This window comes from Aspergillus uvarum, assembly GCF_003184745.1.
Source record: "Aspergillus uvarum CBS 121591 unplaced genomic scaffold BO82scaffold_46, whole genome shotgun sequence".
Classification (NCBI taxonomy): domain Eukaryota; kingdom Fungi; phylum Ascomycota; class Eurotiomycetes; order Eurotiales; family Aspergillaceae; genus Aspergillus; species Aspergillus uvarum.
In genome coordinates, this window is record NW_020291343.1 from 5,392 (window position 1) to 22,431 (window position 17,040).

At 53.3% G+C, this 17,040-nt stretch overlaps 4 protein-coding genes across 4 annotated transcripts; 2 read left to right on the top strand and 2 right to left on the bottom strand.

Annotated features, from left to right (window-relative positions):
- The first annotated feature begins 553 nt into the window (after positions 1-553).
- Positions 554-3,623, top strand: BO82DRAFT_356354 (uncharacterized protein). Its single transcript, XM_025635704.1, has one exon. It carries the CDS (start codon positions 565-567, stop codon positions 3,391-3,393), a length of 2,829 nt encoding a protein of 942 aa, XP_025489585.1. The 5' UTR covers positions 554-564; the 3' UTR covers positions 3,394-3,623.
- BO82DRAFT_356356 (3-deoxy-7-phosphoheptulonate synthase class II) lies at positions 3,620-5,974 on the bottom strand. Its single transcript, XM_025635705.1, has 6 exons — positions 5,797-5,974; positions 5,612-5,721; positions 5,439-5,502; positions 5,293-5,385; positions 5,184-5,235; positions 3,620-5,100 (listed from the first exon to the last, which is right to left on the bottom strand). The coding sequence occupies exons 1-6, from the start codon at positions 5,816-5,818 to the stop codon at positions 3,921-3,923; spliced, it is 1,521 nt and encodes a 506-aa protein (XP_025489586.1). The 5' UTR covers positions 5,819-5,974; the 3' UTR covers positions 3,620-3,920.
- Positions 5,975-6,383: 409 nt separating this feature from the next.
- Positions 6,384-7,249, top strand: BO82DRAFT_356358 (huntingtin-interacting protein K). Its single transcript, XM_025635706.1, has 2 exons — positions 6,384-6,865; positions 6,989-7,249. Exons 1-2 carry the CDS (start codon positions 6,548-6,550, stop codon positions 7,100-7,102), a joined length of 432 nt encoding a protein of 143 aa, XP_025489587.1. The 5' UTR covers positions 6,384-6,547; the 3' UTR covers positions 7,103-7,249.
- Positions 7,250-7,421: 172 nt separating this feature from the next.
- Positions 7,422-15,757, bottom strand: BO82DRAFT_288882 (uncharacterized protein; the record flags this gene model as incomplete). Its single annotated transcript, XM_025631629.1, has 7 exons — positions 7,422-8,592; positions 8,670-9,480; positions 10,188-11,235; positions 11,290-12,002; positions 12,054-13,256; positions 14,267-15,524; positions 15,626-15,757. The coding sequence occupies 7 exons, from the start codon at positions 15,755-15,757 to the stop codon at positions 7,422-7,424; spliced, it is 6,336 nt and encodes a 2,111-aa protein (XP_025489588.1).
- Positions 15,758-17,040: the final 1,283 nt, after the last annotated feature.

Consider the following 17,040-nt stretch of genomic DNA (forward strand, 5'->3'; position numbering starts at 1 on the left):
ATAAAAGAAGATGCTGGAAGCATGCCAAAGGAATTAGAAATTGACGAAATGGAAGAGGTCGACCCTGTCCCCGAGCACGTGGATGTGCCTATGGAGGAGACTGGCGAGGAAGTGACCCAGGAGGCAGTTGAAGTGTTTGAAGAGAACCCAAATGCGGAGCCCACTGAGGATGTCAACGATGAGAATGTTGGGGAGTTGAATGAAGGCTCCCTAGGAGAGCCTGTTGCCGAGGATATTCTCGAGTCTCAACATCATGCTGACAAGGAAATGGATATTCTGCAGGTTGATGTAGAGTCTGATGACTATGCAGAAGAACATCATGATAATCCCCTTGTTCGCGAAATTTCAGTGGATGCGACACTGGACGATGCCTCTGATGGCGACAATCAGGAACAGGATGATGAACGCGTCAATTTGGACCAAGATATGCCCGAGACAGTATCTATTGCTGAAGACAGCCATCAAGATACAATTGGCCAGGAACGCGCGGCAACACCCAATTCAGTTGTGGAAGAGGAGGTAGACCAACCAATTGCGGAGGAACAGCACACGCCCATCCCCAACATGCGAAACAGCTTAGCCAAGGACCTTGACGATGTCTTTGTCGATGAGCCCGCACTACCTGAACAGGTGGACCAGCGTCTTTACTCCTCGGATACGGAGGATGACCCTGACATGATGGAGACCGATGACGACGTTGAGGCTGCAGAGGAAGATATGTCCCGTGATCAGCAAGAAGGCATCGTTGAGGATTGCGTCTTCGAAGAGAATGAGCCCACCATTGTTGTTGCTGAACCAACAGAGATCGTTCCGCGCAGTCGTGTCCCCATCCTGCCATACGAGGTTGAAGAGCCAGAAAATCCCTGGAGTCCAATTCGTGAAGCCTACTACAGAGCGATGAAGAACATCTCACCGGTCCGCGTCTTACCAGACAGCCCTGTACGGCGGAACATGAGCTTCGAGTCTACCGCTGACAGCCCAAGTCCAATTCGACAGGGCTTCACGGTAGACACCAGTGGCAACCAAGACCCGTTTGTCGACGTTAATTCCGCGACACCACTTCTCAGACGGTCTATAAAGCGTTCGATCTTTGACAACGCTCCGCGTTTCACACCTCTAGCACAGCAATTCAGCCAATGGAAGGCCAGCAGTCCCGCGCGATTCCAGCCTCGGCGTTTGCAGCGCCCACGCAAAGGTATATTCTCCTTGGGTGGCAGCCGCAGGTCATCCGGCAACGTACTTCCCACCCCGGAAGAGGTCAACTATCCTCAAATCGACCGTCAAGCGGAAGATGCTGTGTCGGAGGAGCCTGCGCAGTCAGAAGCGGTTGAGGCCGACGCTGAAATTGTCGAGGACGACGATCCTCAGAGTCACGAGGATGTCAGCCACAGCATGCAATCGGAAGAAATTGATGCAAGTGAGACTACGGAGGCTGAACCAGAAGTTGCTGACGAGAACCCGGATCCTCAAAACCACGAAGATTCCAGCCAGGACTCGCAGGGAGAAGACACTGAGGCTGCTGAGGCTGTAGAGTCTGCAGACACTGCCGAGCAGGATACAGAGGCGACTGAGAGTCCCGAGGACTACGAAGATTTCAGCCGGACCCCTGCCTTCGAAGAGCCTGGCACTACTGAGGACGCTGAGCAGATGTCTGAGGAGGACGAGTCGGAGATCTACGAAGGCCTTAGCCAGAGCCCTCGTCCGTCAGAGACCAACAACACCGAACCTACCGAGCCTGCGGAACTCGTTGAGCAAACTACTGAAGTTGTCGATGGTCCTCAAACATCCGAAGATCTCAACCAGCAATCTCAGGCGAAAGAGATCATTCTTGCTGAGACTGAAGAGCCTGTCACTGAAACTGAGGAAGTCGACGGCCCTCAGATCTACGAAGACCCTAGTCAGAGTTCGCAATTAAAGGCCTATCTCTCTGAAGATATCCAGGAGACAGAAGGCCCTGTGGTTGACATGCCAAACGGAACAGAGGTTGAGTCTACCCTTGACAACTATATCCAGGAAGCTCCCGGCGAGGAATTAGTGACGGAGATCGCCTCTGCGTCGAAGAGCCCGGTCCCTGCAATTGACGCATTTGATGATAACAAGGAGAATGAGGTCTTTTCCAACATTCCTCTCTTCACCCCTGTCAAGAACCGAATTCCTCAGATGCAAACAGTACACACTGTTTCCAAGGTGCCTCTCAAACCTGAAGGTCAAATTTCGCCGCTGAAGATTTCACGCAAGAGAGGTCTCTCGCTCTCGGGTGCTTCGCCTATTCGTGCCTCCACCAGAATTCGCACTTCGGCTTTCGCTCCTACCCAGCAGACTGTTCCGCCATTGTCACCTCGGAAATCACCGAGACTTCAGAGAGTCTCAATGTCCAGGCCCGTCGCCCCGGTGACACACCCCGCCGAGTCTAAGAATGAGAGATCGACGCCTGCCAAGCGCCCTCCGCAATCACCAAGCCCGACTAAGAGCGCAAAGGCCCCAAGAAGGAGCATGAGCGCACCGGCGCCTAAGCTGGCTTTGCAAGGAGCGGTTGTGTATGTGGATGTGCACACCACGGAGGGAGAAGATGCTAGTGGTATTTTCATCGAGCTGCTTCAACAAATGGGAGCCCGATGCATCAAGAACTGGTGCTGGAACCCGCGCGCGAGCCTGGCCCCGGAGGAAGGGGTGGAACCCAAGGAGGGCAAAGTGGGCGTCACCCATGTGGTCTTCAAGGACGGAAGTGCTCGGACGCTGGAGAAGGTTCGCCATGCGCGTGGCCTGGTCAAGTGTGTTGGTGTCGGTTGGGTTCTCGACTGCGAGCGGGAGAACAAATGGCTCGACGAAACCCCCTACACCGTCGACAGCTCCATTGTCCCGCGCGGCGGTGCCAAGCGCCGCAAGAGCATGGAACCGCGCGCGCTGAGCAACGTCAACGGCACGCTGGTCCGGGCCACCGCAACCGCCACGGCCATGGATCGCCGCCGCTCCGGCGCCATCAGCCGAGACACCGTGGAGAGCTTCACCCGGGACCACAGCACGCCGCCTCTTTCTTCCCGGGAGGAGGAGCCGGAGGAGTCCTCGACGGCTACGCCGCCCGAACAGGTCGAGTACACAGTGGGTCACACCGAACCCGACCAGCGGTACTGCCACACGCCCCAAACCCCCGGCTCCTCCGCCTACGCCTTCGACATGGACGCCATCGGCATGTCCCCCACCACCCCTTTCTATCTCTCCCAGCGCACGAAGCTCGTTCAGCAGACCTGTCCGCCCAAGCAGACCCGCCAGGGTCTCTTCAACACCCCCGGCCCCGTGCGCGAGCCGAACCAGAAGCTGCGCTCCAAGCTCGAGGCCGCGCGCCGGAAGAGCATGGCCTACAAGCCCCGGGTTGGCAGTCCGCTTGTGGAGTGATCTTCCACTTTGCCTTATCTTGCTCATTCTAGTTGTCAGTTGAGTAGGGCAGGGTCGTGTTTAGGAGTTGGTTTCGGATGGTTGTTTCTTTTTTCCGTTTTCTATCAACTGACTGGGTCTGGTTCTTGTTTTCCCCTGGTTTGATTTTGTGTATTGGGACACCTACATACCCCCCCTATTTGCAGAATGGTTTGTTATTATTGTTTTTAGCTGGTTTTTGGGTCGATGTGGATATCTCATATTCTTGAATAAATAAAATTTTAAACTTTCTTACTTCTCTCTTTCTTGAAGACTGAATGGCTCCTTTCGTATACCGCCCGACTCACTGTGTCGCTCATAATAAAACCAAATATTTTGTCAAAAGGGGTGTTGTCGGCCTCCAAAAGAGGTTCGTATATCCGAGAAACCCGTTCCCTGATATTAAACCCCTCCCAAGATAGAACATGGTCCTAGGCCATGATCAAAACATGTTGAAGATATACTACTCTCCCTCGCTCATTCCTGGTCTACAAGCTCCAGGCAACAAATCAAATGGAGTTCATCCTCCCGCGTTCCGACTCATCCATCTCGCGGTAGAACCCGGCGACCAGGAAGGCCAGCTCGAGGGCCTGCTTCTCATTCAGTCGCGGGTCACAGAAGGTGGTGTAGCGCTCGCCGAGCCCTTCCTCGGTCAACCCGGCGGCGCCGCCGACGCACTCGGTGACGGCCTCGCCGGTGAGCTCGAGGTGCATGCCGCCGAGGAAGGAGCCGTGGGCGCGGTGGATCTCGAGGGCCTGGCGCAGCTCGGACAGGATGTCGCTGAAGTGGCGGGTCTTGACACCGGTAGGGGTGCTCTGGGTGTTGCCGTGCATGGGGTCGCACTGCCAAACGGGGAGGTGGCCGGCGCGCTGGACGGCCTCAATGTGGCCCGGCAGGTGGCCGGCGATCTTGGCGGCGCCGTAGCGCGAGATCAGCGTCACCTTGCCGATCTCGCGCGTGGGGTTGACGACGTCCAGCAACTGCGTCAATTCCTCTGGGGTCATGCTCGGCCCGATCTTGATGCCGATCGGGTTGGCGAGGCCACGGAAGAACTCGACGTGCGCGCCGTCGAGTTGGCGCGTGCGGTCGCCGATCCAGAGGAAGTGCGCGGACGTCGCGTAGAAGGATTTCGAGGGGAGGAGTGGGGTTTGCGGGGTTATGCTTGTTGCCGTTGCCGGTGCTCTTGTCGTGCTTGTCCTCGGGTCCACGGCGGGTGGTGGTGGCTGGGAAAACGAAGGAGGGGAGAACATGGAGAAAGCAGGGGAGGAATTGGGGGGTGGGGGATTGCGGAGGAGACGGGTGAGACTGGTTTCGTATTCGAGGAGCAAGCCCTCGTGGCTGGTGTAGACGTCGACGGTCTCGACGCCGCGGTCGGTGTCGATGCCGACGGTTTGCATGAAACGAAGGGCGTCCTTGACCCGCGACACGATGCGTTCGTATTTCTCCTTGATGGAGGGGGTGATAACATGGCCCAGACCCCAGTCAAGCGGGGAGTGCAGGTCCGCGAGACCGGAGGAGAGGGAGGCGCGCATATAGTTCAGCGTCGCGGCGGAGTGGAAGTACGCCGACACCAAGCGCGAGGGGTCTGGTTTGCGCGATTCGGGCGTCGCTTCGAAGCCGTTGATGTTGTCGCCTCGGAAGGAGGGCATCTCGACCCCGTTGATCGTTTCCATGGGGCTGGATCGAGGCCTGGTGGTGCCGAATTAGTACATGAGTCCTACAATAAATCGTACCAGAATATCCCGACGGCGGAGTAAGCGGAACGAACGTACTTTGCAAACTGCCCTGCAATCCGCGCAATCCGCACCACGGGCTTATTCGCACCTAGAAGGCCTGCATGAGCATCATCACCATCGCATTGGCGGGGTATAACAGACTTACCCCAAATCAATACCAGACTCATTTGGAGAAGCAGCTTGACTTTGGCTTCGATCATCTCCTGGTTACAGTAATCAAACAGCTCGGCGCAGTCACCTTGTTAATGTCAGAGCTCTTGTTCACGTCAAGGAATAAAGTTAGAAACCCACCTCCCTGAAGCACAAACGCCTTCCCCAGGGCGACATTTTGCAGGCTCTTCTTGAGGTTCGCAACCTGTGCCATAATTTGCGACCAGTCAAACATATGCACACATACACATGCACAGAGAAGACCTCCAATGCCGGTACAAAGCATGAGTTACACATTACACAGGAAAACACACCTCTTGTGTGGTGACCAACGGGGGAAGTTTCCGTAGCTTCTCGAGGGCTGCCTCATTTGCCTCTGTGTCCTCGTACGCGACGCATTGTTTGGCGGGCTTGGACGTCCAAGCTAAGAGCCAGACGGTATTAGCAGCATTTCTTGGATTCGGCCCATGGGGGTGTTGCTCTCGTTGACAGAACATACACGTAGGAGACCAGGTCTCCATGATACTGGATTCTGGGATATATAGATTTGGCGGTGAAGTTGGTGGCTTGTGAGGAGGTCGAAGAGAAGGAGGCAGGGAGGCGCTGTACGCAGGTATGATCCTAGCAATGATCGACGGCTAAAAAGAGCTTGGAATGACAGCGGACACGCAAAAAAAGTGTGGAGATAAGTCCGGAGTGGATTGGACCCTTCTTTGGATGTTTCGATGAGTACGGGAACCGCCAACTTCAATGAGACAAACTGAAAGAAAAAGAATGAAGATTATCTTTGAATTTGACTGGTTGAGAAGTAGAGAGAGGAAGAGAAGGGAATCAAAGGGGGGGAGAGAGAGAGGAATGGGGAGAGAAAAAGAAAGCAAGACCAAGTTCGAAGTTGCACCAGGCCTGACATGGGATGATTCATGCTACGTTCTGGAAGGTGAGGAACGCACGGCTATTTGCGGCCTGACTCATTATTCCCCGGCACTAGGCCACTTGAGGTTAGATCCGGACTGTTAGGTTGATTATTCTACCGGCATGTTTGTCTGTTTGTTTCTCTGGAGTCTGGACTGTACGTCATGCACCGGTGCTTGTGATAACTACATTCATTCATTGGTGTTGTGTTCACCCTTGAATATGGGCTTGAAACATCCCTTCTAATCTAAGGATTGATTATTTCTCTCTTATCACCAATCTCAATCAACAGCAAGAAGTAACCTAACTAACAAACAAACAAACATAACCATTCAACCATGTCCGACTCCATCCCCTCAGCGCACGCCGACCCCGACGCCGCCGAGCAACCGCTCCCCGCCAACGCCGAGGACCGCAAAGCCGCCGCCGCCCTCTCCTCCCTCCATACTAACGAGATCGCCGCCACTGACTCCCCGACCAAGCTACCCTCGTCCGCCGACCAGGAGGCCCTGGGCAAGGCCATGAGCCGTCTCGAGATTGCAGCCGGTCACCCTGCGGGCAAGAAGCGGGCGGGGACGGCGCAGCAGAGTAAGGAGGGAGGGGAGCTGGTGAAGAAGAAGGCCGTCAAGGTCAGCGCCGACGACGTCAATCTTCTGGTAGGTTTCTGCTCTGCCGTCCTCAAACCTGCTTGGTGTCTTTGGGGACGTTCTTAGACATTGGGCTGGTTGATGAATGGGGCTCGCTGGGCTAATGTGTGTAAATCGCTCGGTGCCTTGCAGGTGGATCAGTTGGATTTGAATAAGCTCAGGGCCACAGAGCTGTTGAAGGCCCACGAGGGAAATGCGACACAGGCGATCAAGGCGTTCATTACGCCTGCGACGCTTGCACGTTGAGGCTGCGGGTCGGTCGGGCTTGGAAGTGGAGAGGGGCCCGCGGCTGGATGGACTGGATCTATGCAGGGGAGGAGGCGTTGTTGGTTCGGAGTTCCATTTATCCATTGAAATGACCAAAATCTATGAATGCTATGAAACAGATATGCCACACTTCATCAAAGAATAACTTCCAATCAATCATCTCAGGACATTTCTCGTAAGATTCGTGACAACCCTCATCAATGAACCCATGATGCCCATGTCGCATGGTAATCGTGTATGTACCCCATGCACATATATAATCTAATATTTCTAGTCCATCTAGTGAGCCGAACCGTAGTTAGCGGCGCTCATCAAATTCATCCTCCTCCTCTTCCTCTAAAACCTTCTTCCTCTCAATGCCTTTACCCTCGTAGATCATGAATAGGGCGAACCAGCCTATCAATGCCTCCAGGGCCAGGGTCCACCAAATCCCGCCGACAAAGTTATGCTCGAGCCCCAACCCTAGGCCCCAGCCTCCAATCATGGGGCCTAGGGTACGAGCCCCGCTAGAGATACTCTGCGCAACTCCGTGGATTGTTCCAAGGACAGAGGCATCAGTGACGCAGTTGTTCACCAGGATGACAGCTGCGGGGAGAGCGAACGTCCTCGAAATAACCTGGAGACCCACAACGATCGTGAACGCAGGCCAAACCATCCAGGGCACCCGCGGAAGCACGAGAAGGAAAGGCATCAATGCATATGCAAGTGGTGAAAACGGCAAAAAGGCCCGGAAGGAGGTCAAGGTTCCCAGGTAACCTTGCACGCGGGGGTAGATAAAGATCTGCAACGGCAGGCCAATGATCCCAATGATGGCCGTCGCCATGCCGACTCGAGAGGACGGCAATCCCAAACCACCACTGAATCGGAAGAAGCCCTTCCGGCTATCTTCTGGGGCTCGTGGAGTTGGCAGGAAAGTGAACGTCATCGAATTGAATGCGCTGGTATGGAAAGCCAGAAGGAATTGAACCAGCAAAGTCAAGAGAACGTTCGGTGTCCAGATCTGCCAAAAGCTCGGGCGTTTGGGGCGCGGCCGAGCACGGGAACGGATAGGGCTGGGAGGAGCGGACATGCTGGTCACGCTGCCATCGATGTAAATGGATTCATTGTCCGGATGTGTTCTGAGCCGACGATAGTAGCGACTCCGCCGGCGCGAAAAGAACTTCGTAATAATGCGTCCCAGCTTCCGACCCCAGTCGTCTCGGTAACGCGCGATTTCATGGGTCTCATCGAGACCCAAGAACACAGCCCAGAATGAGGCAAAGATATAGATCGCACTGAGCAAATTCGGCAGCGCATATGGCCAGCGTCTCATCCAATGAACTCCATCGGTACCACCAAGAAATGTCCCGGGACCGAAGAATTCAGGGTAGCTATTCAGCGGGTCCGCCAGTGCACCACCCAGGACCGGACCGATAATCACGCCGATATTGAAGCACATTGGAAGTAGGAGAAAGGCGCGAGATTGATATCTGTGCATGTTAGCTCAAACCGTCCCTCACTCCAGATAAAGGAACGACGCGCGAGCGCCATTGCCAAGTAAACTTACTTCTTCTCGTCGATAATCTCAGAAATCATGGTGCGCATCACCCCGACGTTACTGTTCAGACATCCTCCCAGCGTGCGAAACACCACAGCGGCCGCGAATGAGTGCGCAAACCCGAAACCCAGGCAGGAGATGCATGTCCCGAAGAGCCCGATCAGAAGCACTCTCTTCCGTCCCATCCAGTCCGCATCAGCCAGGCGACCCCACCAGACCGCCGTAAGAAATTGCGCGGCAGTGAAACTGCCCTGCAGCACACCCGCCTGGGCAGAGATGGTCGAGTCTGGCAGGGAAGGGTCAAAGGATTTGAGCTGGTAGAACATATACGCCTGGAGGGAGGTCTGCGTCAGAGGTTCCGACAGTCGCGCGAAAGTCAAGATCGCAAGTTGACCTTTGTTGGGCAGCGAGGCCCATGTCACAGGCTTTTCGCTCGAAGGGCCTTCAGGTCCTTCGGTGCCGCCGTCGTCGTCACTAGCATCGTCGCTGCTGTCGCCATCACTGCTATTGGCGATGTCTATAGATAAGCGTCGGGAAGGGATGATTTCTGCGGGGGGCGCAAGAATCCGAGTCTGCACAGAACTGTCATCGTGGATGGCGGTGTTGTAGCTTCCTTCGTCTTCCAAGGTGTGGTGATCAGAAGGAGAAGCTGGGCCCAGAGATTCGCTTCCCTCGCGGGAGGGATCCCGGTGGAGATAAGCAGCCTTGCTGACTTCGGTCGCACCCGTGGGCACATCTATATCGCCGCTGGAACCGTTGTGGTGATCATGATGTAGTTGCGGTGAAGTCATCAGAAGAGAAAATAATGTATTACGGTAGGCTTGCGTGGTCCAACGAAAAGAAACTCGGCTACATTCAAGAGAGTAAGTGGCAAGGAAAGAAATCAAAACTCAAGTCGTGATGTGGGCGCGCAGAAAGAATAATAGACAGAATGAGCCGTCTTCGGCCTAAAGCTTGTCATCGCCACTAGTGCCTCTTTGGGTATTTCCGACCGCTTCTTCGGCACGCTCTTGCCGACACTAATGTATTCTTTTGGTCCTTGTATAGCTATCAGGCACGAGACCAGAGGAATGCAATGATTATCCAACCCTAACCTACCATAGAAACAGTTATAATAATCCAATCAAACAATGCTAATGATTCACCAAGCAAACCGACACAATCCAACGCCTAATCCAGCCCTAGAGGCCTTCCCGGCACATAGAAGTAAAAGAGGATTCCGCAGAACCGTAAACAAACAATAACATCCCTTTACTGCAAGTTTTAGATCATGCCCATAGGACGCAGAAGTGTCCAAAAGCCACCGGAGAACACCAGCTTCCCTGGAAATATGTGGACTTCGGCATCGGATCCATGGCCAGAGCCTGGATAAGCTCGATTCGATGATGTGCGCAAGCGGCATGAGATAAAGGGGGAAATGGAGAATCGAGAAATTGTAAAAGTTGCACGAAAGGGAAAGAGAACACAAGCTGAAGCCAAGCGCGGCCATGTAGTTGAGTTGAGTTTAGTTGCGATGGTTTACACCACTTCGGCCCGTGAGTTCCATTGTGCTTTCAAATCCCTCCCAAGGCAGTTCATCATCATCGTCATCATCATCATCAAAGTCCGTTTCAACGGCTTTGTGAGAGGACTTGATGGATGCGGCGGTCAAGTCACCTGTCGGGCCGGCACCTGTGTCAATCCCAATAGATTGAAGAGTCACTTCCATTTCCTGCTCGGTCATCTCACGACCGTCTTGTTTCTGTCCCTCGAGTACATCGTACAAGGCGTAGATCTGATCAGCCTTCATGTCGATATCTTTCAACAACTTCTCAATCTTCTCACCAAGCGACTTTCGTTGCCTCTTGCTTAGCGAAGCATCCAGCTTGTTGTATGCACCTTGGTACGCAACTAGCTGTATCTTCAAGTGCGCCAGTTCATCTTCCAAGGCCTTGAGCACAGTCGCTAGGGCAATCTCGGGGGACTGCGCAGGCCGCATAGTAGGATCTTCATTGAGAACGGAAGGCTCAGGCATACGCTCCGAGACAGGAACAGGCTTGGGAACTTTCACCGTCTCAACCGAGTGGTCGCAAGAGTCACCAGGCATGACACGCTTACAGACAGTGCAATTCTTGCCATTATGCTGAGTAGCACTGTCAAGCGCACGCTGCGTGGGTTCAGGTAGCTTAGTGAGGTTATCGACAAGGCTGGCAGGATTAAGAGTGATATCAGGGAGGATGAGCGCGGAGGTCATCTCCTCGGCCATCCGACGCCGCCGCCTAGGAGTAGCAGTGGTTGCGGCATGGTCTGAATGACGTCTGGGACGTTCAACAGGCACTGAGAGGTTGCTGTCACCTTCAACCATGCTAGCTTTGGATGTGGCGGTCAAGTCGCCCATTGCTGATGCGGGTCTTGCTGGCAGCCCCTTGCTTTCTTTAAGGGATGATTTCCTAGGTAGTCCTGGCTTTGCCACGCTCTGGCGCGTGGTATTCCCAGTCTCGTTACCAGTTAACTCCTTGGTAGCGGTCGCTTGGCGCTTCTTGCGAGCCAGGCGTTCTTCCTCCAAAGTCTTCCGTAGCTGAGCGATTTCGCGTTCCTGAGATTTTTGGTTAAGTTACAAGCAGACAACATAGGCGGAAGGAAGACTTACGTCGACGAAGCTCAGAAGCGTCAAATCCTGTTCCGCCACTGAAGATTTCTTGGTGTTGTTGGTGACCTCACTAGTTGAGTCAACAGGCTCACTCACATCGATCTCCTCCACGACCACCCTCTTGACGCGTTGCTTGCCGGTGTTGGATTGCTTCTTAGACGCGGCATCGCTAGTCCTGGGCTTGCTTCGGGATTTCTCTGCTCTCGACTTAGACCTCTCTTTTGATTGCGAAAGGTCAAGCGAAAACAAAGCCTCCTCAGCACGTTCCCTTTCTAGGCGGGCTATTTCCTTGTCGACCTGGGTAGAGATCTTGGTGCTTGACTGCCCCTGACGACCGGGCTTGGATCGGGAGCGCGAGCTCTTGGAGGTAAGGTCTCTAGTGCTTCTGCTGAGGTTTCTGCTTGCCTGTGTATCAAGCTGACTATCTTCGTCGCTTATTTCGGTTGCGGATGATTGTTCGGAGTCATAAGTCTCTTCCTGATCCTTGAGGCCGGATGCGAGCTTCACCAATTGGGATTGAAGTTCGGTGTTCTCCTGGCGAAGAGCTTCAACCTCATTTTTAAGGTCCTGTGACTCAAGATAAGATGCACCCAATTGAGAAACCGCCATATCTCGCTCTCGGTTCAACCGCTTAAGAGCAGTTTCTTGAATCTCGGCCTTCCTCTCAATCATGTCCAGCTTGTTCTGCAGAGCGAGATTTGCTGCATCCAACTCTGAATAATGGTCAGCTGTATAGCTCCTAAGGTGGGTTGTATCCGACTTACTTTGATTCTCACGCGCAAGGCGATCCTTTCTGTAGTCTTCGTCCTCGGACTCATACGATTTGGTGCGAGAAACCTTCTCTTTGCCACGAGACTTGCTCGTCTTTAATGATGCATTCTCCAGTCTCATTTCTTCAACTCTCCTCTCTGCGTCGAACTTGGCCATCTCAAGCTCGGCCACCTTATCCTGAAGTAGTCTTAGCGAAACAAACAGAGCCTTTTCGTCCTCTGGAATAGGAACCGCATCGAGCGGTATATGTTCACGCGTCAGAGATACATCCATGGCATCGTGCAGGGGAGAGACAAAACGCGTGGTGCGCGGGCGATTTTGGCGTGCATATACCGGGGTACCATCTTCATACACCCCTGAGACTAGCTCCGACAAGTTCGGCAGGTCGGGTAGTAGGAATGATTGTTGCGTGGCTGTGTCGCCAGCCGTGTTATGCATGCTGCGAGAGCTCGCTGCGGCCTTGCCACGACGCATCTCGCGGGCATAGGCCTCATGTGAAGCCTTCTCAACAGCGTCCGCAATCTGGTGGGAGAGGTTGGGGTTCCCGAAACGCGTGGGACGCGTGTTGTTGGCCACTGCTGACGGCCGTTCGTCTTCAAGCAAGGATCCTTCGTAGGAGTCACGGACCTTTGCATGAAACTCTGAGAGAGTACGACGCTGGTCTTTCCGGGCCGCCTTGGGATCGAGGTTCTCCTTTTGTGCGAGGCTGGCGCGTCGAATCTGGGCATCTTTACGAAGGCTCTCACTCGCAGCCCGTTTGGGTGCGCTGCGCAGAGCGGACTTCTGTGGTGTATTGGTTGTAGGGTAGTCGAGTCTAATAGCTGGGGACGACGAACGAATGCTATTCTCGATGCTCATGTAGGAGTTTCTTGAGTCGTCTAAACGGCGTGCAGGCTTTACGGGTCCTCTTCCGGCTTCGATGGAGATGCTATCGTCATCGTCATGGTCCATCTCTTCTTCTGATGTGCCGACCGGGGAAAAGTTGGGGAGGTATTGCTCGAACGTAGAGGTGTTAAAGGCGTAATCTGGCTCTTCATCCTGCTGGATTTCGCGGCGGTTCCGTGCACTGCTATGCATATTGGGGAGTCGTGGGCTTCGTCCAATGTCCTTCGTGGACTCGAGAGCTTCGTGTTCGGGATCAAAGTCTGAGCCAAAGGACGCGAAGCTGTTGGTCGTGGCTTCGCGCGACATATCGTCTGAGAGCTACGCGCCTAGTTGAGAACCAGTCCGTTGTTGACACTAGTAATCGAGGCAGTCGCGTTAGCACCTAAATTTCACCTACAGCTGTGTGCGAAGGGCTTGATCAGGGGGTATAGGATAGTTGTTACCTGGACCGTATAGGCTAGGTGATATAAGTGCGGGATTGTTTAGATGGCAGCGCGTCGGGCCAGCGCGAGCCACTAGTGCTCTGAAACAGGAAGCCGCAACAAAAGACAAGAGCCCTAGATTTTTCCAATTAAGCGGCTGCAATAAAAAAAAAAATGATGCTTTTTCGTCACAGTGATAGTATAACAACAATCGCTCCTGATTGCAACATGAGGTGCAAAAGGTGGATGCGACACAACAAATTAAGAAACGAGGAGGTTGGGTTGACTTGCTTCGGGGTGGAACGGGCGGGCGGGCGGCAGTTTGGTTTGTTTACTTTGCTCGAGTGGAGCTGCTGACCGCCTTGGATTCCACGGCCACGAGGTGCGGCTGGGCCAGCAACGAGCCATGATCTCTCCCCGCGATATCGTCCGCTGTTTGGGCATTTTGATAGTTTCGAATAACAAGACGTACTGCTATTGTGATCACGTTCACTTAATTCGAGTATCCAATCCACTAACGGTATAACATAAGACTCCGCCCAGATCACCCTCCTATAATATGTGCAGACAATGTGAAATGCAAAGCGCGCCCCTGCTGCTTAAGGCCAGCGCTTGCAATCCTTCCGCATTGTAAATGTACAAAGGCAATGTGTCGAAACAAGTCAATCAACAAAAAGGTTTCACCTAAGCTTAACGCCTGGCTGGCTAACAAAACTTCAGAGGATGCGGACAAACCAGTGTGTCCAAAGGAGATTAAAAGAATATATGCCAAGAATCTAGAAGTCGTAAATGGTCATAGTCGTCACAAGGCACGATCAGATTTAGTAGTTTCAATATATGCAGACATTATCGGCACGCAGCAGGTGATCAACCGGGCATTTATGTGCTTGAGCTTGGACGAGTTTGAGGGCCATCCGTGACCGAGTGACCGTCCATCGACAGCTCAACAAGCGGACGGTCCTCAGCAGGGCCTTCTACCAATGGTGCATGTGTCGCCGAAACCTCTTCTGCTCGCAAAGGATTGGTGGGTGTTGTGGGAGTGTTGCTGATGGGGCTGGCAGCATCGATATGGATTGTAGGTAAGGGAGTCAATTCCCGCAGCTGAGGCGCATGTTCGCCTCGTTCGGCGATTGGACTTTGATAAGGAGGAGCATCTCCCCAGTCAAGGTCTTCATAATCCGGGGGCGGAATGTGGAGGGCGCCGACGTCACCACCATCTTCCGGGCCTGGAATAGACTGCCCCAGAGAGTGAGTAGAAGTCGCGTGAGACCGAACCTGAGTTAGAGTGTCTGCTTCGGAAATGGTGGTGGCGCCGGACTGGAAGGACGAATATGATTCACCTCGAGAGTGAATGCCGGTGAGAATCGAGCCCGAGGAGCGATCGGCAGCTTCGGAGCCCATGCCAGTAGCATCTGTGAGGAGAGGTCGACGGTCTGAATCGGGCGATGAGGCTCGAACACGCGATCCGTCGTGACGGACGTATCCTACCTCGGCATAGGAAACACTGGAAATACGTCTGTCGCGACCACGACCCTGACTTTCTGCAAGTGTTGCGCTAAGGGTCGAATTACTAGCGTTGGCAGATGATCGACTCTGTGCGCGCGCCCTACTCTGCATTCGTAGCTGTTCAAGACGGGCATGATCGCCCTGAGCACGAGCCTCACGACGTTCCTGTCGCCGCTGCTCCCGTTCGGCTAGCTCATGTCTCCGTTGCAAGCGAATCTGGTACAAGGACTCCATCAAGTTTTCTCTGCGCTCCTCTTCCTCCTCGACAGTTTCAGGAAACTCGACCACGACATCCATGCCCTCTCGTTCGCCCTCCCGAGCTATGACCTGTTCTGTTGGTTTGGGGCTCGCTGAATATGGAGGAAGGGTGATGATAGACCGAATTGAGGTTTCCCGTCGAACCGCAGTATTGGTGGTGTGCATTTCAGAGCCTCCTTCTGGAGGTGCTTCAGTCGAGGCGTTTCCGGGGATGTTGTTCGAAGATCCATCCGGCACTTGTCCATACGTGACACCCACGTTCCATCGATTCCACCGATCCTTAAGAAACTTTCCGGGTATATATTTCGGGCGGCAATCCATTCGGCGAAGGGTGCGCAGGACAAAATAGAGCATCAAGATGAATGACAGGACGAAGATGATGCAGGCAGCACACTGCAATTGTGAGTATGTACCGTCAGCACCAAAGAAACTCGGGTGATGTTCACATGAGGGGGAGAGAGAAAAATGAGAAGAAAAGAATTGAGTGGCCTTACAATGATGAAGATATTGTTCTTCTTGTTCGTAGTATGGTCCCCGCCATTGTCCCTGCTCTTCTCCGTGTTTGGATCGCTGGCCGGCCCATTCTGACGGGCGCCAAAATGCCGGAGGTCGTCTGGAATGTACATGCTGACAAGCTTGGGCGACGCAGAAAAAGGCCCAAGGCCTCAGCCTCAAAACATACAGAGGTACAAGAAGTGTGAGAAATGTGAACGAGATAACAAGCGATTCAATTCAAGTCTGGTTCGGGAGGAAAACTTCGACAGATATGGTAGCCTAGAGCGGGAAAGTGGCGGAACTGGCGGATGTGGTGAGGCTGTATATAGGGTGATACAGACGGGGAGCGCAAGCTGCTGATAGGTGTAGGTGCCAATGCGTGTTCAGATGGAAAAGGCAGGGATCCAGAAAGTATACCGGAAGGGTCAAAAGAAGATGAGAGGGGTATTCAGGAATAGTAAAGATGGTAAAAGTAAGATACGCATGAGTTGGCTTGTCAGCATATCCGTGACTTCCATTCAGCATACACAAGAGTGAGAGGGAAAAAAGAGGGGAAGAAAGAAAGAAAGAGAATGAAGGAAAGGGAAAAAGGGAAGATTGGAGAACGAGTGAAGACAAGACAGTTCCGGTAGATTGAGTCTACCTAGGTAGCTAGAACAAACCAGCGGCTAGCTGGTATCAAAGAGTGACGATTGATTATCTGTCCAAGACAAGACGACACCACCACCACCACCAACTGCATATTAGGAGTGAGCGCTGTAGGAAGAGAGCCTGGAGAGTGAGTGGCTGGGCCTGCGAGGCACACGGGATTGGAGTTGAGTGGCTGGCCTTTCTAAGTTCCACTTCAATTCCACCTTTCCCTTCCCCTCTCTTCCCCTTCGTATCCATTTCTTCCCTGATAATCAAATTTGTTCAACCCACCCATCAAATAAGAAAATATACAGAATATACCCATCATATAATTCTCAGACTTTTCTTAAATTAATGATCTCCATTTCCTCCCCCCGAGTAATTAAAGCCAATCTCATGGTGAAACGACCGACCGAAATTCCATTACAATACTCCGTACCTCCTCCGTCGTCCGGCTGTTCTGCCCGGACCACTTTTAGACGCGATGCCATTTTTAGATCTTGTCATCTTGTTTCCCTAGTTATCGATAAGCTCTTCCGATCCCTTCCCCTTCCCCTCAACCCATCTTCCCTCCAATACGAGGAAGGTCCTGTCCAGTTGGGTTTAACCACGCTTCTGGAAGGCCAACGGCTGATGGTTGGTTCATCGAGGCAATGACCATGGAACGCCACCCCCGTGCACGAGCTCAGCTCACACAACTTCTGTCGTTTCCTGTCATAGGTTATGACCTTTTGACACAACGGTTAGTCCGAGATCTACGGAAAGCCTCTAGACTTCTACTGCT

Bases quoted from the DNA above. Each gene is read 5' to 3' on its own strand.
- BO82DRAFT_356354 (XM_025635704.1), top strand. From the start codon at position 565: ATGCGAAACAGCTTAGCCAAGGACCTTGACGATGTCTTTGTCGATGAG.
- BO82DRAFT_356356 (XM_025635705.1), bottom strand. From the start codon at position 5,818: ATGGAGACCTGGTCTCCTACGT. The intron at 5,722-5,796 runs GTATGTTCTGTC...TCTGGCTCTTAG, and splicing joins GGAGACCTGGTCTCCTACGT to CTTGGACGTCCAAGCCCGCC. The intron at 5,101-5,183 runs GTACGTTCGTTC...CGGCACCACCAG, and splicing joins ATTGCAGGGCAGTTTGCAAA to GCCTCGATCCAGCCCCATGG.
- BO82DRAFT_356358 (XM_025635706.1), top strand. From the start codon at position 6,548: ATGTCCGACTCCATCCCCTCAGCGCACGCCGACCCCGACGCCGCCGAG. The intron at 6,866-6,988 runs GTAGGTTTCTGC...GGTGCCTTGCAG, and splicing joins CCGACGACGTCAATCTTCTG to GTGGATCAGTTGGATTTGAA.